Source organism: Scyliorhinus canicula, chromosome 16 (genome assembly GCF_902713615.1).
Source record: "Scyliorhinus canicula chromosome 16, sScyCan1.1, whole genome shotgun sequence".
NCBI lineage: Eukaryota > Metazoa > Chordata > Chondrichthyes > Carcharhiniformes > Scyliorhinidae > Scyliorhinus > Scyliorhinus canicula.
The window spans coordinates 2,344,563-2,370,582 of record NC_052161.1 but is presented as its reverse complement, the minus strand read 5'-3'; the positions used below and the strand labels follow the sequence as shown (position 1 = coordinate 2,370,582).

Below are 26,020 nucleotides of genomic sequence, written 5' to 3'. Positions count from 1 at the left end.
CCTCCCAAACCTGGTCACCCCTTTAGCTCCCTCTCCATTGCCTGTTGAAGAAGGGGCAACACTGGGACTGAGTCCCAGAGCAGTAAATGGCTTTTCTTCGAGGTGAAACAATAGTTCTCCTCGAGATTGCTAACCCACTTTGACCCATCCCGGCCTAATTCTGTTGACCTGCAACATTTCTCCGTACGGCATTGGGGCCGTGCTGGTCCAGGAAACGGACGACGAATCTGAATGTCATCACCTTTGCTGTGAGAACGTTGTCTGACGCAGAGAAACGGTGTGCCCAGATCGATAAAGGAGGTTTTGGTTGTCGTGTTCGGGTTCAGGAAATTCCATCAGTATGTCTATGGGCATCGCTTCACTGTTCTTACAGACCACAGGGCTCCGCTAGGGCTCTTCAAGGAGGATTGGGCGATTCTCCCCACCCCTTCTGCCCGGATCCAGCGAAAGGGCATTGCTGCCCACAGCGTATGACATTGTTGATGTGACCATCAATTTACTAGAGACACGATTGGAAGTAAACTGTGGTTTTAATAGTCTTACAACTGAGCCAGCCTGCGACCAGGGAACTGAGAGCAGGCTTACGGCTGCAGCACTTTATACTTCCGGTTAGTGGGAGGGGCCAAGGGTGGAGTCCTGTACAAGCTCCTCATATCCCCCTATGGGCAGAGCCAGCACAACGGCTCACAGACAGAGCCCACAAGGACATAATACAATGCAGTGCAATACAGTGTGAATTACAATGCAGTATAAATCACCACAATTGTTTGTAACCACCGCTCTGGGCCAGGATTTCCCCCATGCCGACACATTAAGCCGTCTGGCTCCTGCCGATCAGGCCATCTACACCAGCGACAGGCGGCGATGTCGTTGCAGCCCTCCATTTTCTGGACTGTTACCGGTCACGATCCAGATGACCCTCTGCTATCCCGCGTCTGTCACATGGTGCCAGTATGGGGCTCAGCACAGAGCTGTACCGTAGGGCCTGAAGGTCTATACCACAAAGATGCAGGAGCTCAGCACAGAGGGCGTCGTGCGTCCTTAGGGGACCCGCGTGGTGGTCCCCAACCTGGACATGGCCCGTTCCTGATGGACCCCCACAATGGACACCCTGGTGTGTCCAAGATCAAAATGTTAGCTCGAAGATACGTCTGGTGGCCCGGGATTGATGAGGACATCAAGCCGGTGGCCCAGTTCCGTATCCCGTGTCAGACACACCAGATGGTGCCCTCCACAGCCCCGCTCGGGAATGGCCAGGTCGTCCATGCTCTTACCTCGATATAGACTTTGTCGACCCCTTTCAAGGGCCAATGAGTCACATGAGGACCGCCCCCCCATACCCGGCTTCGAATGGGTGGCCGAGTGGGCAGTGCAAACTTTTAATCTCGGAAAGAAGAAGCATCGGGAACCTGAGAGACCAGGTTGGCAAGGTTCTTATCCTGCTACCGGGCAACCCCCGCCTGCCACGCGGGCATCACACCGGCAAGATGTTGGTGGGTCACCGTCGCTGCCCTCGCACCCGTTTGAGTTCATCCTTCTGGACATTGGCGGTAAAGTCTGCCATGCTCAGGACTGAACCAAGGCGGAAGCAGGTCGCCACAAGGCACAGCGCAAGTTCGCCCGGGAAACGCGGAACACGTCTGGAATTTTGGAGAATTGGTACACGTCTGGAATTTTGGAGACGGGGTACACGTCTGGAATTTTGGAGACGGGGTACACGTCTGGAATTTGGAGACCCGCAGTGCACGTCTGGAATTTGGAGACGTGGTAAACGTCTGGAATTTTGGAGAATTGGTACACATCTGGAATTTTGGAGCGTGTACACGTCTGGAATTTTGGAGACTTGGTACACGTCTGGAATTTTGGAGACTTGGTACACGTCTGGAATTTTGGAGACGTGGTAAACGTCTGAAATTTTGGAAACGGGGTACACGGCTGGAGTTTTGGAGATAGAGCCACTTGGAGATTCAGCCACTACCAGAGGTGCCGGTTCCGTGGCCGCACCAGCAACGCTGACACCGCCAGGGCACTCATCACGCAAACGCCGCACTCCTGTCTGCAAGGTCCTGCCCCTGAACGCCATCCACACGCGAACTGGTCGAAAGGCACGGATGTGGACGTTGCTCTGGATGTACGGGGGAGGAATGTTAAATCCTCAATGGAGGTCCCGGGATCAGTACTGGCCCGTTGCCATGAACTGTTTCTGGGCAAATCAACTCAACATTCCAAAAGAAACGAATGAAACGGAGCCGCTCTGGTAGGGGCAATCAAAACAGAGAGCAACGCAAACTTGCCAACATCCAATAGAAATGTAGTTAAACGGATCAATAAAAAGTCTGTGGACACCGTGTGCTCCTCCCCAGGGACACTCGGCTGTGGACATTTCTCCAGGAGCAGGCTGATGAGGAGGTTGTGTCCCCCCTCCTCACTGGGTGCCTATAGATCAGGAGCGTGGGGCTGAAATACAAACAAAACATCAGCATCAGGGTGGTCAGGAAACTAAAGAGGGAGTGCAGCCTGTAACACTCAACATAGACATGGAGCACGGACTCCACAAGTCTGCAAAAATGGCCGGGCTCTGGGTGCAATCGGTCATTGTAAAGCACTGCTGCATGCATCACCCCCCACCCCAGGTCCCAAGACTGAGGGGGAGAATACCTCCTACAGGGACCTCCAATGGGGCCCTCTGTTGCCAAGGCATGTCCAGATGATGACAAGGAGGCGGAAGATGTGCACCATCAGCCTGTACAGAAAGGCCCTCCGCTCAGTGCGCAAAGGCTGAGAGGACATATCCACGAGGTGGCTGAGATTGTGGGGGTGGGTTCGAGGCCTGGGGCCAATGTGGAATTCCGTCCAAACAGGGGTCTGCTCAGACAAGAGGCCATCGTACACCTGCGCCGCTTAGAGACCATGATTACCTTTGGGTCTTGGATGGCATCGATCGCGAGCGATATGCCCACTGCTGCATGTCAGCGGGTACGGAGGGTATCATCCAGCCCACTCCTCCGCCACCCACCCCGATCCTGGTCTCCCCAGCAGCCACAATTCTCTGCCAGCCACCGGAATGGATATTGGCGGAGGTGCAGATTCCTGAGCAGCCACTACTCCTGATGGGGGAAGAGCTGCGGCACAAGGCAACCATGCTCCAGACTTTTAGGAGGTCCTGGTACTAGACCGGGCAGAGCCAGCGAGTTGTGAACACCTCTCATGTCGACAAACAGGAGCAGCACGACCACTGTTTCCCATGACCTGCCCGGAACATGAACTTCCCCTTTAAGGGGTCAGAGCTTCCCTTAACAAGGAGAGCCCCAGCTTGTATAACCCCCAACCGGATTGTCAGTCGGGGAAGGAGTGAAGTGGATGAGTTTTGGATTTGTAATGCAATAAACCTTGTTGTTAATTTCTAATTACCGTCTATTCTCCGCTTATCACAGATTCATAATTTTAGACATCGAGTAAATCTCCCTGAACATTCTCTACTCTAGGAACAATCCCAGCATCTCCAGCCTCTCTACAGAAATGAACTCCCTCATTCCTGGAAACACAAACTCTGGCAGGAATTACACACAGAGCGAATTCCCGGGAGCACGGGACGATGACCCTGTGTTGCAATGATACAGACTGAACAGCTTCCAGAGGGAGAGGATAAAACATTCACAAGATCTGAAACCTCGATTCACTCAGTGTTCACTCACTCCCTCTATATCTCTCTCACTCACTCCCTCACTCCCTCTATATCCTCTCCACTCACTCACTCCTCTATCTCTCACTCACTCACTCTCTCTATCTCTCTCACTCACTCACATCACTCCCTCTATATCTCTCTCACTTCTCATCACTCCCTCTATATCTCTTCACTCACTCACTCACTCCCTCTATATCTCTCTCACTCACTCACTCCTCTATATCTCTCACTCACTCACTCACTCCCTCTATCTCTCTCACTCATCACTCCCTCTCTATCTCTCACTCCACTCACTCACCCTCTATATCTCTCTCACTCACTCCTCCTCTATACTCTCTCACTCATCCACTCACTCCCTTATATCTCTCACTCACTCACCCTCTATATCTCTCTCCTCACTCCCTCTATCTCTCTCACTCACTCACTCACTCCCTCTATCTCTCTCTCACCACTCCTCTATATCTCTCTCCCTCTCTCTGTGCTCCTCTATATCTCTCTCACTCACTCCTCTCTATCTCTCTCTGTTTCACTCACTCCCTCTATCTCTCTCTCCCTCACTCCCTCTCTCTCTCTCCCTCACTCCCTCTCTCTCTCTCCCTCATTCCCTCTATCTCTCTCTCCCTCACTCTCTATATCTCTCTCACTCACTCACTCACTCCCTCTATATCTCTCTCACTCACTCACTCCATTCCCTCTATCTCTCTCTCACTCCTCCTCACTCCCTCTATATATCTCTCACTCACTCACTCACTCCCTCTATATCTCTCTCACTCACTCATCTTCCCTCTATATCTCTCTCATCACTCACTCACTCCTCTATATCTCTCTCACTCACTCACTCACTCCCTCTCTCTCTCTCTCACTCACTCCCTCTATATCTCTCTCACTCACTCCTCTATCTCTCTCACTCACTCACTCACTCCCTCTCTCTCTTCACTCACTCACTTTCCCTCTATATCTCTCTCACTCACTCACTCACTCCCTCTATATCTCTCTCACCCCTCACTCACTCCTCTATATCTCTCTCACTCACTCACTCATTCCCCTATATCTCTTCCCCTCTCACTCCTCCTCTATATCTCTCTCACTCACTCACTCACTCCTCTATATCTCTCTCACTCACTCACTCATTCCATCTATATCTCTCTCACTCACTCACTCTTCCTCTATCTCTCTCTCACTCACTCACTCACTCCCTCTATATCTCTCTCACTCCTCACTCACTCCTCTATATCTCTCTCACTCACATCACTCACTCCCTCTATATCTCTCTCACTCACTCACTCACTCCCTCTATATCTCTCTCACTCACTCACTCACTCCCTCTATATCTCTCTCACTCACTCACTCACTCCCTCTATATCTCTCTCACTCCTCACTCACTCCCTCTATATCTCTCTCACTCACTCACTCACTCCCTCTATATCTCTCTCACTCACTCCTCTATATCTCTCTCACTCACTCACTCACTCCCTCTATATCTCTCTCACTCACTCACTCACTCCCTCTATATATCTCTCACTCACTCACTCACTCCTCTATATCTCTCTCACTCACTCACTCACTCCCTCTATATCTCTCTCACTCCATCACTCACTCCCTCTATATCTCTCTCACTCACTCACTCACTCCCTCTATATCTCTCTCACTCACTCACTCACTCCTCTATCTCTCTCACTCACTCCCTCTATATCTCTCTCACTCACTCACTCCATCTCTATCTCTCTCACTCACTCACTCATTCCTCTATATCTCTCTCTCACTCACTCCCTCTATATCCCTCTATATCTCTCTCACTCACTCACTCACTCCCTCTATATCTCTCTCACTCACTCACTCATTCCCTCTATCTCTCTCATCACTCACTCACTCCCTCTATCTCTCTCACTCACTCCCTCTATTCTCTCTCACTCACTCACTCACTCCCTCTATATCTCTCTCACTCACTCCCTCTATATCTCTCACTCACTCACTCACTCCCTCTATTCTCTCTCTACTCACTCACTCCCTCTATATCTCTCTCACTCACACTCACTCCCTCTATATCTCTCACTCACTCATCACTCACTCTCATATCTCTCTCACTCACTCACTCACTCTCTCTATCTCTCTCACTCCCTCACTCACTCCTCTATATCTCTCTCACTCACTCCCTCTATATCTCTCTCACTCACTCACTCACTCCCTCTATATCTCTCTCACTCACCTCACTCACTCCCTCTATATCTCTCTCACTCACTCCCTCTATATCTCTCTCACTCACTCACTCCCATCCTCTAATCTCTCTCCACTCACTCACTCATTCCCTATACTCTCTCACTCACTCACTCACTCCCTCTATATCTCTCTCACTCACTCACTCACTCCCTCTATTCTCTCTCACTCACTCACTCATTCCTCTATATCTCTCTCACTCACTCACTCACTCCCTCTATATCTCTCTCACTCACTCCCTCTATATCTCTCTCACTCACTCACTCACTCCCTCTATATCTCTCTCACTCACTCCCTCTATATCTCTCTCACTCACTCACTCACTCCCTCTATATCTCTCTCACTCACTCACTCACTCCTCCTATATCTCTCTCACTCACTCCTCATCCTCTACTCTCTCTCTAATCACTCCTCACTCCCTCCTCACTCACTCACTCTCTTATATCTCTCTCACTCACTCACTCACTCCCTCTATATCTCTCACTCACTCCCTCTATATCTCTCTCACTCACTCCACTCACTCTCTATATCTCTCTCACACCACTCACTCCCTCTATATCTCTCTCACTCACTCACTCACTCCCTCTATATCTCTCTCACTCACTCACTCACTCCCTCTATATCTCTCTCACTCACTCACTCACTCCCTCTCTCTCTCTCACTCACTCACTCCCTCTCTATCTCTCTCTCACTCACTCACTCACTCCCTCTATATCTCTCTCACTCACTCACTCACTCCCTCTATCTCTCTCACCACTCACTCCCTCTATATCTCTCTCACTCACTCACTCCCTCTATATCTCTCACCACTCACTCACTCATTCCCTCTATATCTCTCTCACTCACTCACTCACCCTCTATATCTTCTCACACTCACTCACTCACTCCCTCTATATCTCTCTCACTCACTCACTCATTCCTCTATATCTCTCTCAGTCATCACTCCCTCTATATCTCTCTCACTCATCACTCACTCCCTCTATATCTCTCTCACTCACTCACTCACTCCCTCTATATCTCTCTCACTCACTCACACTCCTCTATATCTCTCTCACTCACTCACTCCCATCTATATCTTCTCACTCACTCATTCCCTCTATCTCTCACTCACTCACTCACTCCCTCTATATCTCTCTCACTCACTCACTCCCTCTATATCTCTCACTCACTCACTCACTCCTCTATATCTTCTCTCACTCACTCACTCACTCCCTCTATATCTCTCTCACTCACTCATCATTCCCTCTATAGCGCTCTCACTCACTCACTCCCTCTATATCTCTCTCACTCACTCACTCACTCCCTCTATATCTCTCTCACTCACTCACTCACTCCCTCTCTCTCTCACTCACTCACTCCCTCTATATCTCTCTCACTCACTCACTCACTCCCTCTATATCTCTCTCACTCACTCACTCCCTCTATATCTCTCTCACTCATTCCCTCTATAGCTCTCTCACTCACTCACTCACTCCCTCTATATCTCTCTCACTCACTCACTCATTCCCTCTATAGCTCTCTCACTCACTCACTCACTCCCTCTATATCTCTCTCACTCACTCACTCACTCCCTCTCTCCCTTTCTTTCTCACTCTCTCATAATAATAATGTTTATTGTGACAAGTAGGTTTACATTAAAACTGCAATGAAGTTACTGTGAATATCCCCTAGTCACCACATTCCGGCGCCTGTTCGGGTACACAGGGAGAATTCAGAATGTTCAATTCACCTAACAGCACATCTTTCGGGACTTGTAGGAGGAAACCGGAGCACCCGGAGGAAATCCACGCAGACACTGCGAGAACGTGCAGACTCCACACAGACAGTGACCCAAGCTGGGAGTCGAACCCGGATCCTGACGCTGTGAAGCAACAGTGCTAACCACGTCGCTCATTTTCTCATGCTCTCACTCCCTCTCTCTCTCTCACTCTACCTCACTCTCTTTCTCACTCTTTCATAGATGCATATACATAGAACATACAGTGCAGAAGGAGCCCATTCGGCCCATCGAGTCTGCACTGACCCACTTAATCCCTCACTTCCACCTTTTCCCCATAACCCATTAACCCCTCCTAACCTTTTTGGCCACTAAGGGCAATTTATCATGGCCAATCCACCTAACCTGCACGTCTTTGGACTGTGGGAGGAAACCGGAGCACCCGGAGGGAACCCACGCAGACATGGGGAGAACGTGCAGACTCCCAAGCCGGGAATCGAACCTGGGACCCTGGAGCTGTGAAGCCACAGTGCTATCCATTGTGCTACCGTGCTGCCCACAAACCCTCTCTCTCTTTCATACCCTCTGTCTCTTTCTCAACCTCTCGCTCCCCGCTTCACTCTCTTCCTCACTCTCTCACTCCCTCTCTCTCTGGCTCTTCCTCACTCTCTCACTCCCTCTCTCTCTCTCTCTTCCTCACTCTCTCACTCTCTCTCTCACTCACTGCTTTCTCTCCTCTCTTCCTCACTCTCTCAACTCCCTCTCTCTCTCTCTCTCTTCTCACTCTCTCACTCCCTCTCTCTCTTTCTCCCTCTCTCACTCCCTCTCTCTCTTTCTCACTCCCTCTCTCTCTTTCTCACTCCCTCTCTCTCTTTCTCACTCTCCCACTTTCTCTTCTTCTCAGACCAACTGGCCATTTATTAATAATTGATTGCTGTTGAAATGACAAAGTGAACAGGTTGAGCTGCTGCCTCACACCCGCCTCACTGCCCACCTTAAAATAACAGCTCAGTGATACTACTGAGAGCTGGCCGATAATGTAAAAAGCTTTTGAAAGGTCAGCTCATTATGAGAGACAGTTAGTCTGAGGTGCAGTTATTTATAGAAACTCCTGTATCAGGTAACCCCATTCACAGAAAATAGCCACACATTCAGCAAGCTCTCCGTCTCTTCCCAACTCTGGCATTAATTCAGAACCTCCACATAATTCCAGACAACCTCGCCATGATCAGGGTGGGGTTGTCCCTGTTCATGTGTGACTCATGCTGCCCATAATTCTCTCTCTTTTTTTAAATTTAGAGTACCCAATTCATTTTTTTCCAATTAAGGGGCAATTTAGCGTGGCCAATCCACCTACCCTGCACATCTTTGGGTTGTGGGGGTGAGAACCATGCAGACACGGGGGGAATGTGCAAACTCGACACGGACAGTGACCCAGAGCCAGGATCGAACCTGGGACCTCGGCGCTGTGAGGCAGCAGTGCTAACCACTGCGCCACCGTGCTGGCCTGTGTTGCTCGTTTTGCTAAGTGTGCTTTACACTTAATTGCTCTGTTTTATAACCTTGCTCTCGAGTCGCCAGGTATCTTTCTGATACCACCACGAGGTTCAAGTTCAAGTGCTGATCAATAACTCAATGCACCAGTTAGTAAGGTTCAAATCAAAACACATTTATTATATACACAGTCAATCGCTACTCATGCATAAAATACTACAGAACTAGACTATTTCTACCACTAAAGGCCAATACTTAGCTTTGGAAAGGGAACCCACTGGGTCAGGGAACAATGGCCTCTCGTTTGATCCTGAGACTGCAGGCTTCCGGCTGGTATGGACTAAGGGTTAGGAACGCCTATCTCGTAGCGTGCCTGTTGGTGTAGCTGCCAGGCAAGTCTCTCCGAGTTGAGAGTCACGGTCGAGTTCTTTGAGGGCTGCTAAGAAGACTTGCCAAGAGAGCGAATTGAACTTGGGGACTCTACTTTATAGTCCCCAGGGGCTTCGCGCCCTTTTGGGCACACCCCATACCTGGTTCCAATTGATTGGACCATGCTCCCAATCAATTGGTTTGATTTCCCCAATACTGGGGCTGTTCCCTGATCGCTGGGCGGTTCCTAAGTGTCCGTCGGCTTCCTTTGTTTTGGCTCCTGCTGGCGCCGAGGAGTCTGGCTTGGCCTCGATTATCTTAACTGTTGCTATTGTTCCCGGGGATCGCTCATCAATATGCAGATGGTCATCAGTTTCAGTGCTGTCTGCTTTCTGCGAGTCTTAATATACAGGAAGCTTTGCATTCAGCTTGCTTCCCTGTACCTGTCCATTTTTCCCTGCGTTCTTAGCGAATCTCCATTGGGGAATGGCCAACCCAGGTGGCTACACCTGACACAATTCTCTCTTTATATCTTTAGAATCCCTACAGTACAGAAGGAGGCCATTCACCTCCATCGGGACTGCACTGACCCTCTGAAAGAGAACGCTACCTTTGCCCACTCCCCGGCCTATTCCCCTAACCCCACCTCACCTGCATATCCCTGAACACTAAGGGCAATTTAGCATGGCCAATCCACCTAACCTGCACATCTTTGGGCTGTGGGAGGAAACCGGAGCACCCGGAGGAAACCCACGCGCACACGGGGAGAACGTGCAGATTGCACAGTCACCCAAGGCTAGAATCAAACCCAGGACCCTGGCGCTATGCCGCAGCAATGCCAACCACTGTGACACCGTGCCTACCTTTCTTTCCGGCTGTCAACCCATCTCTCTCTCCTCTCTCTGCTGCATTCTCTCTATCTTGCCCTCTCTAAGGGCAGAATTTTAAAATCTCGTTCCCAATGGGCAGAGAGGTGGAAAGGCAAGGGGAGGACCCAGGAGAGGCTGCTGCCATCTCCCCGAATTGGAGATGGGGAATGCCTGTTTCTGGGTGAATGGGGAGGTAGGGGGGGAGTGTCTGTGTCTGGGTGATTTGGGGGGGGTGGGGGGGGAGTGTCTGTGTCTGGGAGATTTGGGGGTGGGGGTAGTGTCTGTGTCTGGGTGATTTGGGGGGTGGGGGGAGTGTCTGAGTCTGGGTGAATGGGGAGGTAGGGGGGGAGTGTCTGTGTCTGGGTGATTTGGGGGGTGGGGGTAGTGTCTGTGTCTGGGTGATTTGGGGGGGGGAGTGTCTGTGTCTGGGTGATTTGGGGGGGGGTAGTGTCTGTGTCTGGGTGATTTGGGGGGGGGGGGGGGGTAGTGTCTGTGTCTGGGTGATTTGGGGGGGGTAGTGTCTGTGTCTGGTGATTTGGGGGGGGCGGGGGGTAGTGTCTGTGTCTGGGTGATTGGGGGGGTAGTGTCTGTGTCTGGGTGATTTGGGGGGGTAGTGTCTGTGTCTGGGTGATTTGGGGGGGGTGTGTGTGTCTGGGTGATTTGGGGGGGGTAGTGTCTGTGTCTGGGTGATTTGGGGGGGGTGTGTGTGTCTGGGTGATTTGGGGGGGGTAGTGTCTGTGTCTGGGTGATTTGGGGGGGTAGTGTCTGTGTCTGGGTGATTTGGGGGGGGCGGGGGGTAGTGTCTGTGTCTGGGTGATTTGGGGGGTGGGGGGAGTGTCTGTGTCTGGGTGATTTGGGGGGTGGGGGGTGTGTCTGTGTCTGGGTGATTTGGGGGGGTAGTGTCTGCTGTCTGGGTGATTTGGGGGGGTAGTGTCTGTGTCTGGGTGATTTGGGGGGGGTGTGTGTGTCTGGGTGATTTGGGGGGGGTAGTGTCTGCTGTTTGGCAGCGGGAGGAGTGGGGATTGGCCCCTTGGCTGGAGCAGCATTGGGTTGGTTAAGGAGCCAGTGACCAGCGTCCTGTCTCTGTGAGTGTTGTTATTGATGATCGGACTTTGTGCTGAGATTGTTGAGGGAAACCCCCCAGCTGGGCCCAGGGAGAGACCCAGACCACAATGACCCCCCCCCCCCCCCCCCGGCAGTGGCACTGACTAAACCGCATGATTACCCCAACCACCAGGCCCCTACATCCCTAAAACCACAAAATGTTTTGGAGGTGATGGAACCATCAATTCACTAGACACGTGCTTTGAGATACGAACAGTGGTTTTAATCTACTTACTACAGAGCCAGCCTGTTACCCGTTGAAATCTCGATGAACTGCAGGCTGGCTCTGGACAAGAGTATTTATACAGCAAGTCCAGAGGGAGGAGTCGTGGGCGGAGCCAAGGCTGGAGCCCTGTACAAACTCCTGAGCATTCCCAACGCTACTCCCCCTAGTGGTCGGATAACGCTACTGCGCTTACAATGGTATTGGTAAATACAGTGTGAATTACAAAATTACATTCAGCACAGGAGGCTCCCTTGCCTTTGGAGCACCCTGTCCTGTGGCTGCTCAGCTGCCACCCGGAACTGGACAATAGGTTGGTGGAGGGGGCACTCCTCCAGGAACAGCACCGCCACTCACTGTGCCACTTAAACAGCACTCGCCCCTGCTTCAATCTGCCAGCAGGACTTTAGCTCTCTCTCGCTCTGTCTGCCTCTCTTTCCTTCCACCTCTCCCTTCCTCACTCACTTTGTCTTTCCTCTGCCTACATCTGTCTTGTTTACCCTCTTCCCCCTCTTCACGTTTAATGCTCTCTCTCATTCTCTCTCCATCTCAGTCTCGCCAGCTGTTACCTACGGCAGACAGAGACTCAAAATCAGTTAGAGAATTAATCAGATTTTATATCAGTCACTTTGAAAAATAAACTGATCAATAAACAAAGATGTTTATCTGTATTTTCCATCTGTCTCCCCTCTGACACCAAGAACTCGCACACCAGAATCCGGCTGACAGCGCCAATCTCTTCCTGACTCTCATGCAGTAAATTTATTTCTCCATCTTATTAACTGTCAATCGCTCAAACACAGACAGTTGTGCTGTACCTGTCCTGTTTGATGGGGACAGTGTAGAGGGAGCTTTACTCTGTATCTAACCCCGTGCTGTACCTGTCCTGGGAGTGTTTGATGGGGACAGTGTAGAGGGAGCTTTACTCTGTATCTAACCCCGTGCTGTACCTGTCCTGGGAGTGTTTGATGGGGACAGTGTAGAGGGAGCTTTACTCTGTATCTAACCCCGTGCTGTACCTGTCCTGGGAGTGTTTGATGGGGACAGTGTAGACGGAGCTTTACTCTGTATCTAACCCCGTGCTGTACCTGTCCTGGGAGTGTTTGATGGGGACAGTGTAGAGGGAGCTTTACTCTGTATCTAACCCCGTGCTGTACCTGTCCTGGGAGAGTTTGATGGGGACAGTGTAGAGGGAGCTTTACTCTGTATCTAACCCCGTGCTGTACCTGTCCTGTGAGTGTTTGATGGGGACAGTGTAGAGGGAGCTTTACTCTGTATCTAACCCCGTGCTGTACCTGTCCTGGGAGTGTTTGATGGGGGACAGTGTAGAGGGAGCTTTACTCTGTATCTAACCCCGTGCTGTACCTGTCCTGGGAGTGTTTGATTGGGACAGTGTAGTGGGAGCTTTACTCTGTATCTAACCCCGTGCTGTACCTTTCCTGGGAGTGTTTGACAGGGACAGTGTAGAGGGAGCTTTACTCTGTATCTAACCCCGTGCTGTACCTGTCCTGGGAGTGTTTGATGGGGACAGTGTAGTGGGAGCTTTACTCTGGATCTAACCCCGTGCTGTACCTGTCCTGGGAGTGTTTGATGGGGACAGTGTAGAGGGAGCTTTACTCTGTATCTAACCCCGTGCTGTACCTGTCCTGGGAGTGTTTGATGGGGACAGTGTAGTGGGAGTTTTATTCTGTATCTAACCCCGTGCTGTACCTGTCCTGGGAGTGTTTGATTGGGACAGTGTAGTGGGAGCTTTACTCTGTATCTAACCCCGTGCTGTACCTTTCCTGGGAGTGTTTGACAGGGACAGTGTAGAGGGAGCATTACTCTGTATCTAACCCCGTGCTGTACCTGTCCTGGGAGTGTTTGATGGGGACAGTGTAGTGGGAGCTTTACTCTGTATCTAACCCCGTGCTGTACCTTTCCTGGGAGTGTTTGACAGGGACAGTGTAGAGGGAGCTTTACTCTGTATCTAACCCCGTGCTGTACCTGTCCTGGGAGTGTTTGATGGGGACAGTGTAGAGGGAGCTTTACTCTGTATCTAACCCCGTGCTGTACCTGTCCTGGGGGTGTTTGAGGGGGACAGTGTAGTGGGAGCTTTACTCTGTATCTAACCCCGTGCTGTACCTGTCCTGGGAGTGTTTGATGGGGACAGTGTAGAGGGAGCTTTACTCTGTATCTAACCCCGTGCTGCACCTGTCCTGGGAGTGTTGGATGGGGACAGTGTAGAGGGAGCTTTACTCTGTATCTAACCCCGTGCTGTACCTGTCCTGGGAGTGTTTGATGGGGACAGCGTAGAGGGCTCTTTACTCTGTGTCTAACCCCGTGCTGTCCCTGTCCTGGGAGTGTTTGATGGGGACAGTGTAGAGGGAGCTTTACTGTGTATCTAACCCCGTGCTGTACCTGTCCTGGGAGTGTTTGATGGGGACAGTGTAGTGGGAGCTTTACTCTGTATCTAACCCCGTGCTGTACCTGTCCTGGGAGTGTTTGACAGGGACAGTGTAGAGGGAGCTTTACTCTGTATCTAACCCCGTGCTGTACCTGTCCTGGGAGTGTTTGATGGGGACAGTGTAGAGGGAGCTTTACTCTGTATCTAACCCCGTGCTGTACCTGTCCTGGGGGTGTTTGATGGGGACAGTGTAGAGGGAGCTTTACTCTGTATCTAACCCCGTGCTGTACCTGTCCTGGGAGTGTTTGATGGGGACAGTGTAGAGGGAGCTTTACTCTGTATCTGACCCCGTGCTGTACCTGTCCTGGGAGTGTTTGATGGGGACAGTGTAGAGGGAGCTTTACTCTGTATCTAACCCAGTGCTGTACCTGTCCTGGGAGTGTTTGATGGGGACAGCGTAGAGGGCTCTTTACTCTGTGTCTAACCCCGTGCTGTACCTGTCCTGGGAGTGTTTGATGGGGACAATGTAGAGGGAGCTTTACTCTGTATCTAACCCTGTGCTGTACCTGTCCTGGGAGTGTTTGATGGGGACAGTGTAGAGGGAGCTTTATTCTGTATCTAACCCCGTGCTGTACCTGTCCTGGGAGTGTTTGATGGGGACAGTGTAGAGGGAGCTTTACTCTGTATCTAACCCCGTGCTGTACCTGTCCTGGGAGTGTTTGATGGGGACAGTGTAGAGGGAGCTTTACTCTGTATCTAACCCCGTGCTGTACCTGTCCTGGGAGTGTTTGATGGGGACAGTGTAGAGGGAGCTTTACTCTGTATCTAACCCCATGCTGTACCTGTCCTGGGAGTGTTTGATGGGGACAGTGTAGAGGAAGCTTTACTCTGTATCTAACCCCATGCTGTACCTAACCTGGGAGTGTTTGATGGGGACAGTGTAGAGGGAGCTTTACTCTGTATCTAACCCCATGCTGTACCTGTCCTGGGAGTGTTTGATGGGGACAGTGTAGAGGGAGCTTTACTCTGTATCTAACCCCGTGCTGTACCTGTCCTGGGAGTGTTTGATGGGGACAGTGTAGAGGGAGCTTTACTCTGTATCTAACCCCGTGCTGTACCTGTCCTGGGAGTGTTTGATGGGGACAGTGTCGAGGGAGCTTTACTCTGTATCTAACCCTGTGCTGTACCTGTTCTGGGAGTGTTTGATGGGGACAGTGTCGAGGGAGCTTTACTCTGTATCTAACCCTGTGCTGTACCTGTCCTGGGAGTGTTTGATGGGGACAGTGTCGAGGGAGCTTTACTCTGTATCTAACCCCGTGCTGTACCTGTCCTGGGAGTGTTTGATGGGGACAGTGTAGAGGGAGCTTTACTCTGTATCTAACCCCATGCTGTACCTGTGCTGGGAGTGTTTGATGGGGACTGTGTAGAACATACAGTGCAGACGGCGGCCATTCAGCCCATCGAGTCTGCACCGACCCACTTAAGCCCTTCCTTCCACCCTATCCCGGTAACCCAATAACCCTTCCTAACCTTTTTGGACACTCGGGGCAATTTAGCATAGCCAATCCACCTAACCTGCACATCTTTGGACTGTGGGAGGAAACCGGAGCACCCGGAGGAAACCCACGCACACACGGGGAGAACGTGCAAACTCCGCACAGACAGTGACCCAGCAGGGAATTGAACCTGGGACCCTGGCGCTGTGAAGCAACACTGCTATCCACTGTGCTATCGTGCTGCCCACAAGAGGGAGTTTTACTCTGTATCTAACCCCGTGCTGTTCCTGTCCTGGGAGTGTTTGATGGGGACAGTGTAGAGGAAGCTTTACTCTGTATCTAACCCCGTGCTGTACCTGTCCTGGGAGTGTTTGATGGGGACAGTGTAGAGGGAGCTTTACTCTGTATCTAACCCCGTGCTGTACCTGTCCTGGGAGTGTTTGATGGGGACAGGGTAGTGGGAGCTTTGCTCTGTATCTAACCCCGTGCTGTACCTGTCCTGGGAGTGTTTGATGGGGACAGTGTAGAGGGAGCTTTACTCTGTATCTAACCCCGTGCTGTACCTGTCCTGGGAGTGTTTGATGGGGACAGTGTAGAGGGAGCTTTACTCTGTATCTAACCCCGTGCTGTACCTGTCCTGGGAGTGTTTGATGGGGGACAGTGTAGAGGGAGCTTTACTCTGTATCTAACCCTGTGCTGTACCTGTTCCTTCCCGTTCACTCGGGATGTATACAATCCCAATGTCCCGGTTAATTGATAATTTACTGATTATTCCACGCTATTTCCTTATTATTCTGTTTGTTCCGTGATAATTCATGTTGTTCTATGTTATTCCATGTTGTTCTGTGTAATCTGTACATTGGATGCGTGTTACAGTTCTATTGAATAATGAAATTAGCCAATGAGTAAGTAGATTTTTTATTTGATTGATAGAGAAGAGCAGCTCCAAATGAATCTGCCAATGGAGATTGACAACTACCTCTGCGAAGGGGAATGGGCCCTGGTCCTGCACGGGGCAACATTATGTTACCACAGAATGTTGCCTTTACATCAGCAGTCTGCTCTTATTTCCCAACATTGTTGTGTCCTGGATCAGAAATATTCCCTTTCTGATTAATCCTAGATGCCCTTCCTTCCCCCCTTCCTTAGATTCCAAATTTTCCATGACAATTCGCGGATATATTCTGGGTGAAACTTTGAGAATTGGAGGCTGGATTCTGCCCCATTGACAAAGCAGTTTGGAGCCTGTTCGATCAGCACAGTGGACATCAGCTTACACATGGTGTCAGGGTTTGTAAGGTCTCCTCTTTGACAACCTCATCCCCACAAAAACGGAAACTATTGGGAGAAAAAACAAACAGGAATTACAGAGTTGATCTCAAACCATCAATGTTTAGCTTGTGACTCAGAAGATCAGTTTGTATATGGGACAGAACCCAACCCATTTAATTGCACCGTCTGACAACATCAATCCGCCAGGCCCTCCATTCAAATCAAAGGAAGAGAGGAGAACGATGAGTTACTCCAGTTGGTGCTCGAGTCAATTAAATCATTGACACTTCACAGGCCCACACCACATCCTTTATAAACATGACTTGCAAAAATTACAAATAACAATGCAGCACTCCCTCAGTACTGACCCTCTGACAGTGCAGCGCTCCCTCAGTACTGACCCTCTGACAGTGCGGCACTCCCTCAGTACTGACCCTCTGACAGTGCGGCACTCCCTCAGTACTGACCCTCTGACAGTGCGGCACTCCCTCAGTACTGACCCTCTGACAGTGCGGCACTCCCTCAGTACTGACCCTCTGACAGTGCGGCACTCCCTCAGTACTGACCCTCTGACAGTGCGGCACTCCCTCAGTACTGACCCTCTGACAGTGCGGCACTCCCTCAGTACTGACCCTCTGACAGTGCGGCATTCCCTCAGTACTGACCCTCTGACAGTGCAGCACTCCCTCAGTACTGACCCTCTGACAGTGCGGCGCTCCCTCAGTACTGACCCTCTGACAGTGCGGCTCTCCCTCAGTACTGACCCTCTGACAGTGCGGCATTCCCTCAGTACTGACCCTCTGACAGTGCGGCACTCCCTCAGTACTGACCCTCCCACAGTGCGGCACTCCCTCAGTACTGACCCTCTGACAGTGCGGCACTCCCTCAGTACTGACCCTCTGACAGTGCAGCACTCCCTCAGTACTGACCCTCTGACAGTGCAGCACTCCCTCAGTACTGACCCTCTGACAGTGCAGCACTCCCTCAGTACTCACCCTCTGACAGTGCAGCACTCCCTCAGTACTGACCCTCTGACAGTGCGGCACTCCCTCAGTACTGACCCTCTGACAGTGCGGCACTCCCTCAGTACTGACCCTCTGACAGTGCGGCACTCCCTCAGTACTGACCCTCTGACAGTGCGGCACTCCCTCAGTACTGACCCTCTGACAGTGCGACACTCCCTCAGTACTGACCCTCTGACAGTGCAGCATTCCCGCCAGGCTAACTTTAAAAGGAAGATCACAACCTGTGGTAATTCTCACATACTCTGTGTCTAAGGTCACAGACTACCCCCCCCCCCCCCCTATAAATATTCACAGGCTCCATCCACTCAGAAATGGGACAGTGGGCAGCAGTCACTGACCTAGCATGATCCTTTCCCCGTTCCAGCGCGATGGTCTGAGCTCCCAGCTTGGGGTGAAATATGTTTATCACGTTATTGTTCCACAGAAACTTCACTTTAGTAATTTTGCCAACGTCCAGTTCCGCATCAATAAGAGCCCAGTATGTTCTGCCAGGGCGGAGCTTCGCTCTGTAGGAATCAAAAAGTGTTGGGATCAGTGCCCTGCAAGAAACATTGCTGACAGCTCACTGTGTGATCCAGTGACCAGTCCATCAGCTCACTGTGTGATCCAGTGACCAGTTCATCAGCTCACTGTGTGATCCAGTGACCAGTCCATCAGCTCACTGTGTGATCCAGTGACCAGTCCATCAGCTCACTGTGTGATCCAGTGACCAGTCCATCAGCTCACTGTGTGATCCAGTGACCAGTTCACCAGCTCACTGTGTGATCCAGTGACCAGTTCATCAGCTCACTGTGTGATCCAGTGACTAGTTCATCAGCTCATTGTGTGATCCAGTGACCAGTTCACCAGCTCACTGTGTGATCCAGTGACCTGCCCATCAGCTCACTGTGTGATCCAGTGAACAGTTCATCAGTTCACTGTGTGATCCAGTGAACAGTGAACCAGCTCACTGTGTGATCCAGTGACCAGTCCATCAGCTCACTGTGTGATCCAGTGACCAGTTCATCAGTTCACTGTGTGATCCAGTGAACAGTGAACCAGCTCACTGTGTGATCCAGTGACCAGTCCATCAGCTCACTGTGTGATCCAGTGACCAGTCCATCAGCTCACTGTGTGATCCAGTGAACAGTGAACCAGCTCACTGTGTGATCCAGTGACCAGCCCATCAGCTCACTGTGTGATCCAGTGAACAGTTCATCAGTTCACTGTGTGATCCAGTGAACAGTGAACCAGCTCACTGTGTGATCCAGTGACCAGTCCATCAGCTCACTGTGTGATCCAGTGACCAGTCCATCAGCTCACTGTGTGATCCAGTGACCAGTCCATCAGCTCACTGTGTGATCCAGTGACTAGTTCATCAGCTCACTGTGTGATCCAGTGACTAGTTCATCAGCTCACTGTGTGATCCAGTGACTAGTTCATCAGCTCACTGTGTGATCCAGTGACCAGTCCATCAGCTCACTGTGTGATCCAGTGAACAGTTCATCAGTTCACTGTGTGATCCAGTGAACAGTGAACCAGCTCACTGTGTGATCCAGTGACCAGTCCATCAGCTCACTGTGTGATCCAGTGACCAGTTCATCAGTTCACTGTGTGATCCAGTGAACAGTGAACCAGCTCACTGTGTGATCCAGTGACCAGTCCATCAGCTCACTGTGTGATCCAGTGACCAGTTCATCAGTTCACTGTGTGATCCAGTGACCAGTCCATCAGCTCACTGAGTGATCCAGTGACCAGTTCATCAGCTCACTGTGTGATCCAGTGACCAGTCCATCAGCTCACTGTGTGATCCAGTGAGCAATTTAACTCCTCAGCCACGATGTGAACGGGTCATTCAACCCCTCCCCCGGCATCGGTGTTGGTCAAAATACAGTTTTAAATATTTGAATTAATGGGTGGCATACTTAATGAAGATAATGAAGTATTATAACAAAGCGTGCTGGTATTTAATGACGAGAGTTTAACAGAGCTGGTATTTTGATGAAGATATACATGGAATTATATTTTGTCATAAAGGTGGATAATATTTACTTACTTGGTAATTTGATGCTGCCGAGTGTTCCCCTTTGTTCCATAAACAGCAACATTGAGGATTCCAGACACAGAGTGAGAGCCAGAGAGTGTCACAGACACATTATAACGCCAGACTAACAGTGAAGACAGGAGAAAAAGAATCAGTCACACTGTCACCCAAATCAATGAGGCAGAGTTTAGACATTGAGCTCTGTGTCTGCCCGACAGACTCTGAGGGTGGGTGTGAGGTTTGAGGGAGTGAGTGAGGTTTGAGGGAGTGAATGAGGTTTGAGGGAGTGAGTGAGGTTTGAGGGAGTGAGTGAGGTTTGAGGGAGTGAGTGAGGTTTGAGGGAGTGAGTGTGGGTTTTGAGGGAATGAGTGAGGTTTGAGGGAGTGAGTGTCAGGTTTGAGGGAGTGAGTGAGGTTTGAAGGAGTGAGTGAGGTTTGAGGGGGTGAGTGAGGGCTGAGGGAGTGAGTGAGGTTTGAGGGAGTGAGTGAGGTTTGAGGGAGTGAGTGTCAGGTTTGAGGGAGTGAGTGAGGTTTGAAGGAGTGAGTGAGGTTTGAGGGGGTGAGTGAGGGCTGAGGGAGTGAGTGAGGTTTGAGGGAGTGAGTGAGGTTTGAAGGAGTGAGTGTGAGGTTTGAGGGAGTGAGTGAGGTTTGAAGGAGTGAGAGAGGTTTGAGGGAGTGAGTGAGGTTTGAGGGAGTGAGTGAGGTTTGAAGGAGTGAGTGAGGGTTGATGGAGTGAGTGATGTTTGAGGAAGTGAGTGAGGTTTGAGGGAATTAGTGAGGTTTGAGGGAGTGAGAGAGGTTTGAGGGAGTGAGTGAGGTTTGAGGAAGTGAGTGTGAGGTTTGAGGGAGTCAGTGAGGGCTGAAGGAGTGAGTGAGGTTTGAGGAAGTGAGTGAAGTTTGAGGGAGTGAGTGAGGTTTGAGGGAGTGAGTGAGGGCTGAGGGAGTGAGTGAGGGCTGAGGGAGTGAGTGAGGTTTGAGGGAGTGAGTGAGGTTTGAGGGAGTGAGTGATGTTTGAGGGAGTGAGTGAGGTTTGAGAGAGTGAGTGAGGTTTGAGGGAACTAGTGAGGTTTGAGGAAGTGAGTGAGGTTTGAGAGAACGAGTGAGGGTTGAGGATGTGAGTGATGTTTGAGGGAGTGAGTTAGGTTTGAGAGAGTGAGTGAGGTTTGAGGGAACGAATGAGGTTTGAGGAAGTGAGTGAGGTTTGAGGGAATGAGTGAGGTTTGAGGGAGTGAGTGAGGTTTGAGGGAGTGAGTGAGGTTTGAGGGAGTGAGTGAGGTTTGAGGGAGTGAGTGAGGTTTGAGGGAGTGAGTGAGGTTTGAGGGAGTGAGTGAGGTTTGAGGGAGTGAGTGAGGTTTGAGGGAGTGAGTGAGGTTTGAGGGGGTGAGTGAGGTTTGAGGGAGTGAGTGAGGTTTGAGGGGGTGAGTGAGGGCTGAGGGAGTGAGTGAGGTTTGAGGGAGTTATTCCTCTCTGTGTGGGATTGTGTCCAGTTCCTGGGCTGTTCCCCGGGTTCTCAGAGGTAAATGCCTCTCTCTCTCTCTCTGCTCCATTCTCTGTCCAGGAGCTCTGCTCGGCTACACTGGCTACATCGAATTATCGAGTGGTAACAATGAGGAGCCACTCGGCCCCTCGAGCCTGCTGTCCTATTCAATTAGTTCCTGGCTGATTTCATTTGAATTGCAACTCCACATTCCCACCAACCCTCAGAAACCTTTCACCCCCTTGCTCTCAAGAATCTGCCTTAAAAATATTCACCCAATTCCCACTGCCTTTTGTGGAGAGATTTCCAAAAGCTTCCGTCTCTGGCGGAAAAAATGTTTCCCTGATCTGTGTCTTAAATGGGTGATCTCTTTATTTTTATTTAAACAGTGATCCTCCCACAAGAGGAAACATCCTCTCCAGTTCCAGCCTGTCAACACCCCTCAGGAGATTATATGTTTCAATCAAGTCGCCTCTCACTCTTCTAAACTCCAGTGGATACAAACCCAGCCTGTCCAAACTTTCCTCGGAAGGGAACCCACCCATTCCAGGTGGTAAACCTTCGCTCAACTACCTCCACCTGCAGGATTGCCGGTGGCCTGGGGGAGGGGATGGTTTCAATGGAAAATCCCATTGGCCAGCAGCAGGAAGAGATATCCTGCCCCCAGCGAATGGAGCGACTGAGAATCCAGTCAGTGATCTCACCAATGCTTTTATCATTGCAGCATATCCTCCCTACCTTGGCAACCAATTAACATCACAATAAATGATAACACTCAGTGAACTTTCCTAATTCATCGCTGAACCTCCGCACATTCATTTGTGATCCATGCACCGGGACACCCAGATCCCTCTGCATCTCCGAGCTCTGCAATCTCTCACCAATTAGATAATAAGCTTCTCTTTTATTCTTCCTGCCAAAATGGCCAATTTCACATTTGTCCACATCCCCCCATTTGCCAGATTTGTGCCCATTCACTGAACCTGCCGATGTCCCTTTGTCGGCTCCTTACGTCCTCTTCACAATTTACTTTCCTCCGTATCTTTGTGTCATCAGCAAATTTAGCAAAAATACCTTCAGCCCCTTCAGCCACGTCATTTCTATGAATTGTGAAAGGTTTGAGACCCCAGCACTGATCCCTGTGGCACACCACTTCCTGCCAACCAGAAAGGGACCCATTTATGCCAATTTTAGCGAGACAATCTTCAATCCATGCCAATATGTTCCCCCCACACCATACCTTCTGAAAATCCAAGGACTGCACATCCACCGGTTCCTTGGTGATTGTAATTTTCCTCAGTTCCTCCCTGCCTTCCATTTCCTGAATTACAGCCATCTCTGAGATGTTACTTGTATCCTCTGCAGTGAAGACAGCTCTCAGCATAGTTTTATGAAGGGTAAGTCATGCTTGACAAACGTGTTTGAGTTCCATGAGGATATAACCAACAAGGTGGATAATGGGGAACGTGTGGATGTGGTATATCTAGACATCCAGAAAGCGTTTGACAAGGTGCCGCATAAAAGACTGATCCAGAAGGTGAGCTTGCAGGGGATTGGGAGTAGAGTACTAGATTGGATTGAGGATTGGCTGACTGACACAAAGCAGAGGGTTGAGATAAATGGGTCCTTCTCTGGGTGGTGAACTGTAACCAGCGGGGGGGCCGCAGGGGTCAGTCCTCGGACCTCAACTGTTTACAATCTATATAAATAAACTCCAAGCGGGGACAGAGTGTAACATAGCAACATTTGTGGTTGATATTAAAACAGGCGGGAAAGCAGTCAGTGAAGAGGAGGTACAGATTTTACAGACAAATATAGATAGGCTGGGAGACTGGGCCAAAGTTTGTCAGATGGAGTTTAATGTGGATGAGTGTGAGATCATCCAATTTGGCCAAAGAAATAGAAAGGCAAATTATTATCTAAGTGAAAAGCGGATTCAAAATGTGTCTGGACAGAGGGATCTGGGCAGAGGGATCTGGGCTGAGGGATCCGGGCAGAGGGATCCGGGCAGAGGGATCTGGGCAGAGGGATCTGGGCAGAGGGATCTGGGCAGAGGGATCCGGGCAGAGGGATCTGGGTAGAGGGATCGGGGCAGAGGGATCTGGGTAGAGGGATCTGGACAGAGGGATCTGGGCCCAGGGATCTGGGCAGAGGGATCTGGGCAGAGGGATCTGGGCAGAGGGATCTGGGCAGAGGGATCGGGGCAGAGGGATCTGGGCAGAGGGATCCGGGCAGAGGGATCCGGGCAGAGGGATCTAGGCAGAGGGATCTGGGCAGAGGGATCTGGGCAGAGGGATCTGGGCAGAGGGATCTGGGCAGAGGGATCTGGGTAGAGGGATCTGGGCAGAGGGATCTGGGCAGAGGGATCCGGGCAGAGGGATCTGGGCCCAGGGATCTGTGCAGAGGGATCTGGGCAGAGGGATCTGGGCAGAGGGATCTGGGCAGAGGGATCTGGGCAGAGGGATCTAGGCAGAGGGATCTGGGCAGAGGGATCCGGGCAGAGGGATCTGGGCAGAGGGATCTGGGCAGAGGGATTTGGGTAGAGGGATCTGGGCAGAGGGATCTGGGCCCAGGATCTGGGCAGAGGGATCTGGGCAGAGGGATCTGGGCAGAGGGATCTGGGCAGAGGGATCTGGGAAGAGGGATCTGGGCCCAGGGATCCGGGCAGAGGGATCTGGGCAGAGGGATCTGGGCAGAGGGATCTGGGCAGAGGGATCTGGGCAGAGGGATCCGGGCAGAGGGATCCGGGCAGAGGGATCTGGGCAGAGGGATCTGGGCAGAGGGATCTGGGCAGAGGGATCCGGGCAGAGGGATCCGGGCAGAGGGATCTGGGCAGAGGGATCCGGGCAGAGGGATCCGGGCAGAGGGATCTGGGCAGAGGGATCCGGGCAGAGGGATCCGGGCAGAGGGATCCGGGCAGAGGGATCGGGGCAGAGGGATCTGGGCAGAGGGATCTGGGCAGAGGGATCCGGGCAGAGGGATCTGGGCAGAGGGATCTAGGCAGAGGGATCTGGGCAGAGGGATCTAGGCAGAGGGATCTGGGCAAGGGATCTGGGCAGAGGGATCTGGACAGAGGGATCTAGGCAGAGGGATCTGGGCAGAGGGATCGGGGCAGAGGGATCTGGGCAGAGGGATCTGGGCAGAGGGATCCGGGCAGAGGGATCGGGGCAGAGGGATCTGGGCAGAGGGATCTGGGCAGAGGGATCTGGGCCCAGGGATCCGGTCAGAGGGATCTGGGCAGAGGGATCTGGGCAGAGGGATCCGGGCAGAGGGATCGGGGCAGAGGGATCTGGGCAGAGGGATCTGGGCCCAGGGATCTGGGCAAGGGATCTGGGCAGAGGGATCTGGGCAGAGGGATCTGGGCAGAGGGATCTGGGCAGAGGGATATGGGCAGAGGGATTGTAAAAGGACTGGAGTGTAAAAGTAGAGAAGTGTTGTTGCAATTGTATAGGGTGTTGGTGAGACCACATCTGGAGTATTGTGCCCAGTTTTGGCTCCTTATTTGAGGCATTGGAGGCAGTTCAGAGGAGGTTCACCAGATCGATTCCGGGGATGAAAGGGTTGGCGTGTGAGAGAGATTAAACAGTTTGGGTTTATACTCGCTGGAGTTTAGAAGGATGAGAGGGGGATCTGATCAAGGTGTATAAAATACTAAAGGGATTGATAAAGTAAATGTAGACCAAATGTGGGACAATCTAGAACGAGAGGTCACAGATACAGGTTGAGAGGCGGCAGATTTAGAACTGAGATGAGGAGGAACTACTTCTCGCAGAGGGTGGTGAATCTGTGGAACTCGCTGCCCCCATTGTGCGGTGGAGTCTGAGTCATTAAATGGTTTCAAGAGGGAGAGAGATATATTTCTGATTTTTAAAACGGGTTAATGGGATTTGGTGAATAGGTGGGGAGGTGGATTTGAGGCCAGGAAGAGATCAGCTATGATCTGATTGAATGGCGGAGCAGGCTCGAGGGGCTGAATTGCCGACATCTCCAAATTCCTGGCCGCGATTCTCCCATCTGAAGGCAGAGTGTTGATGCCGCCGTAAAAACTGGAGAGTTTAACGACGGCGTCATCAGACCGCTATGTGTAGCGATCCTCTGCCCGACAGGAAGCTAGCATGGCACTGGAGCGACCCACGCCGCTCCACCCTCCGATACTGGCGTCAAATAGGCGCCACGGGTCTGCGCAGGCCCGCCCCCTATGTTCCAATCATCGGGCAGGGTAATGTGTGAAGGTTAAGAAGCTGCTGAAGAATCAGGCTTATACTCACGTCCATAGGGACTCGCTTCTCCTGTGTTCAGGTAGAATCTCTGGTGGAGAAGCCCAGGGGTGGGTCGGTATGTCCCAATGTTGTATCCCATGGTCGGACAGCCTCCCACTGGACAAACAAAGCATTTCTCCTGGAACCAACACAAGTTGTTATTAATCAGCAGCTTCTCAACACCAGCACAAGCCTCTCCGCTTTACTCTGAGCAGTATCGGAACATGTGGAGGGAACAATCCCAGGGACCAACCCTGAGGGTGTTTTTGGAGAAACCTGCTGGCCGCCCAGGAACAGTCCAGCAGAGAGATTCAAGCTCAAACAGGCCGGCAGGCAGACACAATTTAATATCCCCAGCGGGACGTCCAGGGTGGGAATCACCATCTTCACATGGTTCTGACAGAGTAC

The 26,020-nt window shown here is 51.3% G+C and overlaps 1 protein-coding gene across 1 annotated transcript in view; it reads right to left on the bottom strand.

The window, feature by feature from the left end:
* Positions 1-16,460: 16,460 nt before the first annotated feature.
* LOC119979671 (inactive pancreatic lipase-related protein 1-like) overlaps positions 16,461-26,020 on the bottom strand; it is a 48,369-nt gene continuing 38,809 nt past the window's right edge. Inside the window, exons 5-8 of the mRNA XM_038822205.1 lie at positions 25,622-25,751; positions 19,890-20,001; positions 18,193-18,360; positions 16,461-16,895 (exon numbers count right to left, since the gene is read on the bottom strand). Of these exons, the coding sequence (XP_038678133.1) occupies positions 16,826-16,895; positions 18,193-18,360; positions 19,890-20,001; positions 25,622-25,751 (480 nt within the window). The 3' untranslated portion in view covers positions 16,461-16,825. The remainder of the gene's footprint in view (positions 16,896-18,192; positions 18,361-19,889; positions 20,002-25,621; positions 25,752-26,020) is intronic.